The sequence below is a fragment of the Carex rostrata genome, chromosome 30 (assembly GCF_964058835.1).
Source record: "Carex rostrata chromosome 30, lpCarRost1.2, whole genome shotgun sequence".
Taxonomy (NCBI): domain Eukaryota; kingdom Viridiplantae; phylum Streptophyta; class Magnoliopsida; order Poales; family Cyperaceae; genus Carex; species Carex rostrata.
The window spans coordinates 5,584,581-5,598,280 of NC_135947.1; the positions used below are offsets into that span (position 1 = coordinate 5,584,581).

The 13,700-nt window shown below is 32.8% G+C and overlaps 1 protein-coding gene and 1 long non-coding RNA gene across 3 annotated transcripts; one reads left to right on the forward strand and one right to left on the reverse strand.

Annotated features, from left to right (window-relative positions):
* The first annotated feature begins 84 nt into the window (after window positions 1–84).
* LOC144546978 (calmodulin-binding protein 60 E-like) lies at window positions 85–2,640 on the forward strand. The gene is made up of 8 exons (XM_078295578.1): window positions 85–331; window positions 449–524; window positions 614–663; window positions 829–870; window positions 976–1,457; window positions 1,587–1,747; window positions 2,007–2,112; window positions 2,338–2,640. Exons 1-8 carry the CDS (start codon window positions 138–140, stop codon window positions 2,487–2,489), a joined length of 1,263 nt encoding a protein of 420 aa, XP_078151704.1. The 5' UTR covers window positions 85–137; the 3' UTR covers window positions 2,490–2,640.
* On the reverse strand, window positions 2,570–10,709 carry LOC144546979 (uncharacterized). Of its 2 annotated transcripts, XR_013508929.1 has the most exons (4): window positions 10,607–10,709; window positions 8,813–9,670; window positions 2,770–2,918; window positions 2,570–2,736 (listed from the first exon to the last, which is right to left on the reverse strand). It is a non-coding gene; the product is annotated as an uncharacterized LOC144546979 (long non-coding RNA). The 2 variants fall into 2 exon arrangements; XR_013508928.1 differs by lacking the exon at window positions 10,607–10,709 and having other exon boundaries at window positions 8,813–9,727.
* Window positions 10,710–13,700: the final 2,991 nt, after the last annotated feature.

Consider the following 13,700-nt stretch of genomic DNA (forward strand, 5'->3'; position numbering starts at 1 on the left):
ATTCAAATCAATTCCAAGTTGAAAATTTAAACTCAGCCTTTACCTTTTCACCACCCCAACTCCTACCTCCCCCTTTTGCTTGTTTTCTCTCTTGATAAATTTCAAGACATTTTAAACAAGTTGGAGTGATTTAATCAATGGAAAATAGTAGGAAGCAACCGTGGGAAGAGCTTGAACAGGATACCGACAAAAATCAGCCTCAGTCAAGCCGGGTGCAAGTGATTTCATCAATGGAAAATGGTCGGAAGCGACCGCGGGAGGAGCTTGGATTGGATGTCGACCAAAATCAGCCTCAGTCGAGCCGGATGCGAACGGCGCCTTCCTTCTTTTCGTGAGTTCTAGCTCCTCTCTTTGATTCTACCAATTTCTATGTATTATTACTAACATTATTAATACAATGCTTATTAGTTCAAGCTCCTGAGTTTCCTTTTTATTATATCGATGGCAGTGTGATTAGAGGTGCGATGTTGGCTGAGACCATACGACACATTTGCTTATCTATGGAGCCAATCATCCGTAGAGTGGTGAGCTTCCTTTCTTATTACATTGCTCTCTTGGAAAAGACAGTTGATTTATGTTCTTAATTTTGGCATTTTAATCTGAAATTATTTAGGTACATGAGGAGGTGCAGCTACTTGTTTGCGGTTCAAATCCACTTTACGGGTAGGGGGTTTGTTTTATATACCTCTCTTTCTAGCTATTTTGACTCAAAACAAAGCTCAATTATAAATGTATTTTTTTTTCTAAAAGAAAGAAATATGAACTCAGTAGCTTGATTTTGAATTTATGTAGAATTTATATTAATCTATGAGTTAACTTTACATGCAGAAATCGCCAATACTACATAGAAGAAGCGGTACCAACACCGCAGTAAGTACTCAGTTTCAAGTTCAACAATTTTGATCTTCTTGACTTTTGGATTTCTGAAAAAGCTTTTATTTTAGGCAAATTCTAACAACACATTTTTCCTTGTAGATCTCAGCCATTGCAGAGCAGGGACTTGCCAACACACAAACTCCTCTTTGCAAATCAAGTTCCGCAAAAAATATACACCAACAATAACATCACTGCTAATGACAAAATGCGCATAAAAATCCAACTCGTAGACATTAATACAGGCAAAATTTGTACAAATGAGGAGGGCTCGCCCATAAAAGTGAAAATTGTGGTGATTGATGGGGATTTAGAGCTAGAAGGTTTGGATAGTGACAAATTTAGTAGCAAAATTGTTAAACCAAGAGATGGCAAGAGACCATTGCTTGTTGGTAACACTGAGGTAAATTTGAACCAAGGAGTTGGTACTATTGGGGATATGCATTTCACTGACAATTCAAAATGGCTGAGAAGCGGAAAATTTCGTCTTGGTGTGTGTATTGATTCAAAGCGTTGTGGAACTATTATAACGTTTCAGGAGGGGTTGTCAGAGAAATTTATAGTCAAGGATCACCGAGGTGAATGTAAGTAAACTTAATCAGAAGTTTTTATTTATTTATTTAACAAAAAAAAATTGTATAATCTGAATTAGATGACATTTTACCAGTGAAATGTAGAATCCACAATTCTAATAACTATGAAACTTATTACAGCGTCCGAGAAGCATTATCCCCCAATGCCCGACGATGACATTTGGCGACTTGACACTATTGCGAAAGATGGAAAATATCATCAGAGATTGAAGAAGAATGGTATTAACATTGTTCAAGATTTCTTGAAGTTGTTGAATGAAAATCCAAGTGAGCTAAAGGAGGTAAAATTTCTGCAATTTCTCGCTTATACTTCTCGTTATATAATTTATAAACAACCTATAACAAGACCTGATAAGTAAGAAATTTTTTAATAAAGAAATAAATAGTGTTGCTTAACTGGTAATTTAAGTTATAATAAAAAAAATGGTAATTTAATTGAGAATGAAACAACTTAAAAAAAAATACTTTTAGCTTGTCATTACAGAGCCTAAAATTGGAAAAGGTAGGTAAACTTTTATTTAATTAATTCTGATTGTGCAGATATTGAAAATGTCGGAAAATTTATGGAACAAAGTTGTAAAGCATGCGCAAACGTGCCCTACCGGGCTCGACAATGCCAATTTGAAGAGCAATGCCGATTTACCAAGTAATTAACTTAGCCTTTTTAATTATCTAGTTTATTCGATCAGTATGCCTCAATCTCATGTTAATTAGCCTCTTATATGTATATATGACATCAATAAGGATTTTTCTTCTTTTTTTTACAAACAAAATAATAGAACAGAACGAATTTATAATTTCTTTACAACATTGATATATTTCAGAAATCACATAATAACTAATTGGAGTGATTGTTTCTCTCTTTTCTCAGCCTGGCCTCACGAGACACAAACAGGAGGAACATATGGGAATGGTGCAGAGTCAGAGGCAGGAGCAAGCCCAATTATATACCCTTCCTCAAGTCAATATCTCGATGAATCATTGCCTAATGATGATTTTTGGGGCTATGGTTTTATAGCTTAATTATGTGATGCATTTTTTTTTTGGGGGATGTAAATAATTAACTCAACATGTAGGACGAAGGATTTAGGTGATTTATCTTCTTTGCATTTTTGTTTCCATATCCCCATGTCCAAAGAGAAAAAAAAAATAGAATAGAAATTTTCTTTCTTCACTTTTTTATTTTTTGTTGTTTAATTAGAGTAGAATCAGAGCGTCCAATTAATCCACTAATAATGCATTCCAAATTACTGGTATTCTAATGCATCATCTCTATCTTAAACGCCATTGTGTAATCAACCACAATTCTTTCCTCATAATTCATTCACTAATAAAAATTGAGAAGCAAATCTATCAGTACTGCTACGTACAACGTCACCTCCCATAAACCATTTCGCGACAGTTTTGTGGCAATGGGTAATGGACCCGATTGATGTCTGTATGTCGATCGACCTTAGATGGTTAGAAATCTGATACAAAAAAAAATGCGAAACAATATTTAATATCATCACAACAAAATTGCTTCAGATTCAATTAACTCATTGAAAGAAACATAATATCTCATATCATCATAGATAAGCGACACAATACAGAAGATCATTATGGAAACTACATTCATGTATGTTCAAAATCAAAGTTTCTTTAACAGATAAAAATAGACTTCTGCACATACTGCATACTCCGTCAGCTTATAATAACTAATTCTCTGTGAAAAAATTCCGGGTTCAATCTTCAAAGCCAAACTCTGGTGGGATTGCATATTGCTCTTTAAAAATTTGGCAACAGACCCTGCTCGCCATCCTCTTCTACCAGATCAGCTCTTACTTCACTGGATTTGTCCAGTACACGAACCCGGTGCACACCACGGTCAAAGTACTTCATCCAGCGGCTCTTCTTCTTTTGACTCGAGGATGACTTCACTGTTCTTTATCCGTTTTGTGGGCCCATGAATTGGCTCCTGACAGTATTTTTCCCCTCTTTAAACATGCCAAATATAGCCCTATTAATGAATGCCAGGTTCTTTTTCTTTGTCAAGTTCGACTTCAAACTTGGCAGGGTAGTTGTCTGAGTTAACTTGGATGTGTTTTCCCAAGTGACGGGCGCGGAGATAGATGCCTGGTTCAAGCTAGGGTTAGAGGATCCATGTTTGAGTTTGCAAAAAAAAAAAAAAAAAAAAAGATTCCAGGTTATCAATGTACTTTCCTAATTAATTTATAATTAACGTTACGCAATTTTTTAACATTTCTACCCCTCGTTTTGTTAAAAATTTGATTAATATCCCACGTTATCAATTTACTTTCCTAATTTATAATTAATATTCCACATATAATTTTACATGTCTACCCCTCATTTTGTTAAAAATTGGATTAAATTCCAACGTTATGAATTAACTTTCCTAATTTATAATTAACATTCGACAAAAAGTTTACTTGTCCACCCCTTGTTTTGTTAAAAATTGGATTAGTATCCCACGTTACTAAAACTAAAAAATGCAGGCAATATGCACAATTACCATCATGTGATTGGATGAGACAATAACAATGGAACACTAATTAAAGACTTTGCATTGCCTCTCTTACCATGGGTACGTTGGTGTTCATAATTACCTCGTTACTGACATTTTTAAACGAATCAAAACGGTACATTAAGAATTTAATTTAAATTGATATTACATGCAATCGGATGAAGCAACACCTCCGTTCTTGCTTATGTAAAACTTTTGGACTGTTCTACCGTGCCGACTCATGCAAATGAACCTCCTTATGTTACTGAATCCGTATCACTCCAGGTTCATGAGGGGACGCAAATCTCAAAGCATACCCCCTACAGCCATAATAGGGACCGGATTGAGTTGAATATGAATGGAATTAATCTGAACCTTTCATTTTTTGAAACTGTACCTCAGGTACCTGAGGGGACACAGACTCTATGTTACTAATTATGTGATTTTGGCCCCTTCCACCGCCACTTTACTCCTATATTTCAACACTAGCTAGCCAACTACTCATGTATAGCTTGTCAAATATTAAAGCATGTTGTTCTTCTTCCAGTTCATCAAAGATAGGGAAACTCCGTGGACAGATGCATGCATGTTGTTGCCAAAAGTGAAATGGAGGGTGATTGCGAAGCTATAAAGGACAGCTTCAGTTGGCTGTATTGTATTCTGCTTCCGACATAACACAGAAGATCAAGTGTAGTTTAGGCGCATTCCAATCGTACATGGCCTCTGGTTATAAGAAAACACTGGCCATCTGATTTTTTCTAATGATCTGCGATTCGAGATTCTTTCCCTGCATAAATTTTTGTAAAGAAAACACTAGCACAATTTGTTTTTGTCAATATAACTAGCAACCATTTATTAAAAAATGTTCTAGTAGTTAAAGAAACTAATCTTCGGATTAAATTAAAAATATTTGAAACATTCAATATATATTATTTTTTTATAAAGTACAATGCACATTAATATTAATTTGATGGGTTTAATGGATGTGCATTGAATCAGTGTTTGAACAAATCTTTTGAAGATTTAGTGTTCAATTACTTGAAAGAGGAGGAGGGTGGTGGTATTGGGGCCTATAAAAGGACGTCCTTTGTGGAAAAAATTTACAATTCAATCAAATTTATATCAACCAAATTAACAAGAAAGTATCTACATCCATAGTTCCGCTTGTTTGTTCTAAATCCTTATGAGGTAATTGTATCCCTTAATTTTGATGTGTATTTCTCCTATACTTATTTTATTGTTCTAATTTGCTCTATAGTATTATGATTTTGTTTATAGAAATACTTTTCATTAATACTAGATAATTAAAATAATTATAACTTTCACTGTTGTACATAGTCACCAATTTCATTTGATCCTAACTGGTTTTGGATTCACCTCTTCTAAATTGCTTCATAATGTATTTTTATAACTTAAAATAATACACAACAAGTAATCTCTATTATGGTTGCACCTTTCTTCCTACAATGGATTTGTAAATTGTTAGTAGGTCTCTTAGAAATTTAGTACCCCTTTTAGACTAACAATATTATAATTACAAGTACGTGTTAGTCAGATATCAACGAAAATAATCGCCTTACTTAAAGAGTTAGATCTAGAAATAAAATTTCTATCGTTCTAGAGTAATTCAGAAATATAATTTTTCTCTATTTTCTGACAGACATTCTTACTAATTGTTAAATTCTTTCAATGTGAAATTTATTTATTTATTTATATCATCACGATCTCTTGCAAATTTAAAATGCGATGCTACGAAAAAAAGTTAAATATTGAATGAGGTTTATATCGTTTATATAGCATCATTTAATTTGTACAAGCAATATGAACCTCATATGGTTTGTAACAAAATCACGATTAAATGTTGCAAATATTCAAAGTGTGTTTTTATTGTTACCATTTGTCATGTCCTTATATAATTAATAACAAAATCATGATTGAAGTGAAATAAAAATAATATTCTAACTTCTTTGACATTGAGGTCTCCATACTTTAACTGAAGATAAATTCCAAGCATTTATATCTATGCATTCTTCCCTTGCAACTTGTCCTTTTTTTTTTTTTTTTTCTTCTTTTAAGGAGATCATTCAATTGTATCTTTCTATATTATGGGTTGGGATATAATTTTTCTTTGAGGAAGAAAAAAAATGATCAACTCATTGAAGGAAAAAGAAATTAAGAAGATGAAAGCAAATTGTGAGGGGACAATGCATTTTTATCAATGCTTGGAATTCCTCCTCAGTTTGAGTATTCATTGTCAAAGAATTTAGGTATTTTCTTTACAATAAACTTTAGGTACCAAATTGGATTTCATGTCTCGACCCAATCCATAAATGCTTGTACCCTACCAACAGATCGAATATTTTGCAGTAAAGGCATTGATTTTTTTTTTTAAAAAAAAAAATTAACTTCAGGTAAATATGAGAATTAGCTAGGGATGCGTTTTTATCCGTCATAACCAACCAGCTGGAAGGAAAAAAAAGAAGATGTTTTTTTATGTTTCATGAAGAGGGCCGGAACAATGTTATAAATGCAATTGGTGATTTTGTTTATAAACAGATGTGTATAGTTTCATATTAACTCTATGCAATTGGTGATTTTGTCTGGACTCTGGAGTTCTAGATATTTCAATATTACCTTTGTCTTTAAGGTTGTGTTCCAGAACAACCCACACATAGAGGGAAAGAGATGCATAAAAGTTAACTTCCGCTATATATACTGATCAAATCTTGGGTTTTAGATGTAGAATTTAGGATTTAGGTTAGTCAAATAGAAGAGAAATGTACTGTTTATTGTTGAACTTTAGCCTGCTGTTTTTACATGTACACATGCATTTCAAGATTATGTTTTTACTCGTTTTATGTTTAGACTTAATTATACTCATTTAAGTCTTTTACTCATCTTTTTGGTTATAGTTTGGCTTAATGGCATCTAAACAGACCGTTCCAACTTTTAACGTTAAAGTTGATGAGGTGAAGGATGAACCAACACTATCTCTTGATTTAGAAATCTCTCCAGGATTTACTGCTGCTGACAAAGGATGTAGATTTTTTGTCATATTTGTCTCTCTCTGAATCCTCTAATAGTCAAGCAGCATCCAAACCCTGTCCCAAGAAGAGAAATAAGCCACCGGCGACTGACATGCCACACCACGCTGCAGCCCTAGGCTCCAGAAGAGAAAAGAGGCTGCTATTGAGCCACGCCGCAGCATGAGGCTGAAGGAGAGATTTAAGGGATCGTTGCAGCTAGCTGCAAGTATATAGTCCTTAGGCATGTTTTTTGTTTATGAAGATATGTATGTTTTATGAACAGTAAAATTTGATTTTATGAAGATGCATGTTGGTCTATATTGTTTTTTGTATCTATATATGCTTGTTTATGATTAATTTGGCCAGAAAATTGGGGGGCTGGCTAATTTGATGAATGAAATTTAAAAAAAAAAAAAAAAAACACATTCCCTTTATCGGCATATAACGTACAACTGATAGAGGATTTGTTGAGATAAATTTTCAGAATATTTGGATATATAGTTAAATAAATTAATCAAAATAAAATAAATCAAGTTGAAAGGATAATACTTGGATTGTGCGAATCACTGTCCTTAAGCGTATTCCATTTTATCGTACAAGATAGAATCACAATCAAGATAATCCGGGATTGTTACTCCTTAGACATGCTATGGAAACAACTAATGATAACTTCTTAATATACAACTGTTGATCAGATGTAATTTAATTTGATTGATAAAAAGTCAAAATGGAGAATAAATCAAAGAGGTTTATTTTGTGGGGAAAATAAATCAAAGAGTGGTTTTATTTTATGAATTTTAACATAGGAGAAAGGGTGTGAACAAATGGAATGAATTTTTTCCGATATAAAACAAACAGGATGTTTCTTTATTTATAATAAAGATAGAGATTTTAAGATATTAAAAATCATCTTCAATAGCGCCTTTTGCTTAATGCAATTTTAATAACCGTTTGAAGAAAAGAAACGGAATTTGAATTGATTAGATATGAGATTGACATTTCAGCCCTCAAGTTTGTAAATATTACAAATGAAGATTTTAAGCAATTGAATTGAAAATTTTGAGTTTTCAAATCAAAGTTTCAGCAGGATTTAATATTCTCCTATCAGTATGGAACTGCTAGAAGTATTTGTTTCTTTTATCGTGTTGGTCTCTAGCGGTAAGAAATCTGTTACCAGATCCATTACCAGATCCAGCTTTTACCCGATAGAAGTTTCTGTAGTAGTGATTTATGTAGAATTTATATCAATATATGAGTTAAACTTTACGTACAGAAATCATAAATACTACATAGAAGAAGCGGTACCCACAGTAAGTACTCAGTTTAGCTCACCAATTTGATCTTCTTGAATTTTGAATTTTTGAAAAAACTTTTATTTTAGGCAAATGCTAACGGCACATTTTTCTTTTTATATCCCAGCCATCGGAGCAGAGACTTGCCGACACACAAACTCGTCCTTGCAAATCAAGTTCCGTAAACAATATACACCGGCAATAACAACACTGATAATGACAAATGCGCACAGAAATCCAACTCATAGACATTAATATGGGCAAAATTTGCACAAATGAGGAGGGCTCGCCCATAAAAGTGAAAATTGTGGTGATTGATGGGGATTTTAGAGCTAGAAGGTTTGGATAGTGACAAATTCAGTAGAAAAATTGTTAAACCAAGAGATAGCAAGGGACCATTACTTGTTGGTAACACTGAGGTAAATTTGAACCAAGGAGTTGGTACTATTGGGGATATGCATTTCACAATGGTTTTGCGGCAACGTACGGGTATTGGATTCGATTGATGTCTGTATGTCTACCAACCTTAGATGGTTAGAAATCCCATACAAAAAAAAAAAAAAATATATTCTTCAGCTTTGACACAAGCAAAACAATATTTCATATAATCGCACAAAAATTGCTTCAGATTCTCATTGAATGAAGCAGAATATCTCAACTCATCATAGAAAAGTGAGACAATAAAGAAGATCATTATCAAAACTACATTCATGCATGCATGTTCAAAATCAAAGTTTGTTTAAAAGATAAAAAATGACTTCCGCACATACTGCATACTCCGACAGCTTATAATAACTAGTTCTCTGTGAAAAACTTCCAGGTTCAATCTCCAAGGCCAAACTCTGGCGGCCCCGCATGTTGCTTTTTAAAAATTGGGCAACAGACCCTGCTCGCCATCCTCTTCTACTGGATCATCGCTGACTTCACTGGATTTGTCCAGTACACCCACCTGGCACACTTCACGGTCAAAGTACTTCATCCAGCGACTCTTCTTCTTTTGATTCGAGGATGACTTCACTGTTCTTTCTCCGTGTTGTGGGCCCATGAATTGACTCCTGACGGTATTTTTCACCTCTTTAAACTTGTTAGATATAACCCCATTAATGAATGCCAGGTTATTTTTCTTTGTCAAGTTCAACTTCAAACTTGACAATGTAGTTGTCTGAGTTATCTTGGAGGTGTTTTCCCAGGTGACGGGGACAGAGATAGATGCCCGGTTCGATCTAGGGTTAGAGGATCCAAGTTTGAGTTTGGTTAAAGGGATGATGGGTATACGGCTATACGCAGAGGGTTGGGCTGGTGATAAACCGTCTTAGAGAAACGGGTGCGTCTCAGCCAAGAGTTCGGGTCATCTTTGTATAGGTCCTCCATTGATCAAGTTCTCTATCGCAGTTTGAATGCTCAAACTAAAAGGGAATGGGGAAAAAATGTTGAAAATAATATTATTATATAAATTAAACAACACCCCACCTTGTTTTTATTACTCTTTTATACTGAACCAAGAATAAGTTCCTTGGTTTTCCTAAACAAACACAATTTTCTGTGCGAGCTACAAAAATTCTACCTCAAACGGTGTCAAAAATTAACTATCCTTTTTACCGCGCAGATTTGACAGAGATTAGGGGTGTCAATGGGTACGGTACGGATCGGGTGGAAACATTTTCATATCCATACCCATTAAAATTAATCTTACCCATACCCTACCCATACCCATTAAAAATTAATCTTACCCTACCCTACCCTTACCCGTTAATATTATCGGGTAACGAAACGGTAGCGGGTGAATAACGGATAATACTAGTATAATAATTAGTTTTATTATATTTTACAAATTAAACATCAAAAACTCATTCATTTTAACACATATATAATTGCATTTCTAATAAAAATAAAATAAATGTGCAATCAATTCCAACTAAATTATTTTTTATAAAGAATAAAAATTCAAAAACACGAATATACATTTAAGTGGGTTAGAAATTGAATTAAATATACATTTAAGTGGGTTGGAAATTGAATTGAATATATATTTGGATTTTATAATTACCCTATAGGGTAACGGGTACGAAATAATCATTACCCATACCCTTACCCATTTATTTAACGAAAAAAAATTCTTACCCATATCCATACCCAATAAGCTAACGAAAAAAAAACCTTACCCATACCCGCCTTATCGAATACGATACGGGTCGGGTAAACGGCTAAAAAGGTACCATTGACACCCCTAACAGAGATCATAATTTGATTATCAAATGCCTGATATAAAGTTTCTGAAAATTTGAAAAATTGATGCAAAAGGTAGAGACGGAAGCAAACCTCACTGCCAAGAAATAGAAACTGTGGTAGTATGGTGAAGGGAGGAGAAAAGAGAAACCTAGTTCTTCCGATCTTGTGTGCAATTTATAATAGCTCTGGCAACAGACTTATTTTCTGGCTTTCCTTATTTACCTCTCTGTTTAATCTCCCAATCCTGAAAATAGATTCCTCACGGTCAAGTTTGTTTGAAGTTCAATTTACTTTCCTAATTTATAATTAACGCTCCACAAAAATTTACATGCCTCATTTTGTTAAAAGTAGGATTAATTTCCCACATTATCAATATACTTTCTTAATTTATAATTAACGTTCCACAAAAATTTTACATGTCTACCCTTTGTTTTGTTACAAATTTGATTAATATCCAATGTTATCAATTTATTTTCATAATTTATAATTAACATTCCATAAACAATTTACTTATCTTCCCCTCATGTTGTTAAAAATTGGATTAATATCCAACGTTATCAATTTACTTTCCTAATTTATAATTACTGTTCGACAAAAAATTTACTTGTAAACTCCTTGTTTTGTTAAAAATTGGATTAGTATCCCACGTTATCAATTGACTTTTCTAATTTATAATTAACGTTCCACAAAATTTTACATGTCTACCCGTTGTTTTGTTAAGAATTAAGATTTTGTATCCAACGTTACCAAAACTAAGAAATGCAGACAATATGCATAATTACCGTGTGATTGAATGAGACAACAACAAAATAGCAAACAAACAATAACAACTTAAGGAACACTAATTAAATTGATATTGCGAAACAAATCAAAACAATAAATTAAGACAAATTAAATTGATATTATAAACAATCCGATGAAGCAAAACATCGGCTCTTCAGTTATGTTGCGAGCAACCACGTCTTCAGCTTTTTGAAATAACTTGGTTTATGAAATTATATAAGAGCAACACATCTGCTCTGCTTATGTACAACTTTGCACCTTCTATGTTACTAATGTGATTTTGGTCCCTTCCACTGCCACTTTGCTCCTAAATTTGCACACTATCAACCTACTGTACAGCTTCTCCAATATCAAAGCTTGTTGTTAATGACAGTATGAATTTTTTTTCTTTTACCCCAGTATGAATTTTCCTTATCACTACAGCCATGGATTTAGCTTAAAAGCGATACCAGTACCTTCATTTTTCCTATGAAAGGCCAGTTGAAGAATGGTGAGAATATACTGGGTCTTACAAAGGGGAAGAGCTTCAGGGGGCAATGTAGATATAGACATGAACTGTTTTAACAAAAATTTCATTGCCAACATTAGACTAGTATTCTTTGAAAAAATAAAAGAAACACAAAACTATGCTCCTAGAGAAAAGTAACACAAAAGGAAACTGGCTGGATTAACATGAATGCTTGAGAAAAAAGGAACACAAAGGAGGAAATACTGCAAACAATTGCCTCTTGAGTTTTTTTTTATTATTTTTTAATTTTTTAATTTTATTTTTAAGGTTAGTGGCTTCTCTTGAGTTTTTTTTTAAATTACATGATTTTTGAAATTATATAAAAGCAACACATCCGTCCCGTGTTTTTTCATAATTTTTTCTCAGATCATTATGTTTCCTACCAGCCAGTAGCCCGTAATTATTCCTTCCATCCTTGCTATTTTTCAACATATTTCATAATTGATGCCACAAATTTAATTTATTATTGTGTAATACTATGAATAAAAAAATAGAGTAATACCTCCATTTGCACTGTGTTCAAATATCTTACTTGATCAATACATACATGTGTACATCTCTCGTGTCATATAATATATACCTATTTATAAAAGTTTTGACAACTAATACCTAAAGAAAACAAGAGCATATATTTTCAAATAGATGGTTTCATACAATTAATCATTCGCTTTCAGAGGTTTATAAATAAGTCAGCACAAGGTTTTCATTTAATCGTATCATTTATGTTTTTCACCTAAGGATATATAAACATGTTGTATCCATGAATCATTGGCTTTTTAATTAGTCGAGGTCATTATTTTTTATTACTAAAAAGAAAAGGAAATTATGTTGTAAAATTTTAAATCAGCATGTTGCCTGTCGAATCTGATTCAAACAAATTGTTAAGAATCAACTGAGTTTGAACCGGAAACTCGGAATCTCTTAAAAAAATACTTATAAATGCTTAAAATAGAAAATAGTTAATCATTGAAAAAATATTGAAAATAATTAATTTTTCTTAAGACTTAACAATAGATTAACTAATTAGTAATAATAGTCCACTTATATATTACAATGCAGTGCAAGTATACAAAATCAGACTAAAGGCCATATGGAATTAAATTTAAATCATAAAAATGAAACAAAACAAAGTATTATGCACAAAGTTGATATAAAAATACAATTAAGTGTGAACATAATACATATTTATGGAAATTTCATTTATACAAGATGTAAAACCTTGCTTGCATACCACAAATTTTATTGTCCAAAATTATATATGTCATGCAATTAAAAAAATCTATCAGGGGATATATAATTCTGTTAAATTCAATCTATTTCAGTATAACTATAACAAAAAAAAATCTACCAAACCAATGAACACCTTAATACAGTGCCGACTAAAACTCTACCATGACTAAAATAATCTTAACAAGAAACCAATAATGATCACAAGAGCGAAACAAAAGCATTGATAAGCAACTATATATAATATTTTTGTCAATTATTATAGTATATAGCTTCTCCAATACTAATGCTAGTAGTTCTTCTTCCAGTTCACCAAGAATGTAGCAATAAGTCACATTCAGGGAGCAGTGTTGATATGCACATGAACTCTTTCAATCAATTTTATTACCAACACACATATTATCAGAATATAATTTTCTTAAAAAATATATTGTTATTTTAATTTTGTGGTACCTTGTGACTCAAAAGTTTAAATAGTTATATTTCTAAATTGTGTACTGATAATATAATGTACTCGGAAGAATTAATTAATTAGTTGTACCTAGTCGGTAGGAGCTTCTGAGTTCTAACATTACGTATCACGAGTACTTAGAGACCATTGGATCTTGTCAAAACTCGTGCACAATTAAAATCCGACGGCTTACAGCAACTCAATTTTACATGGCC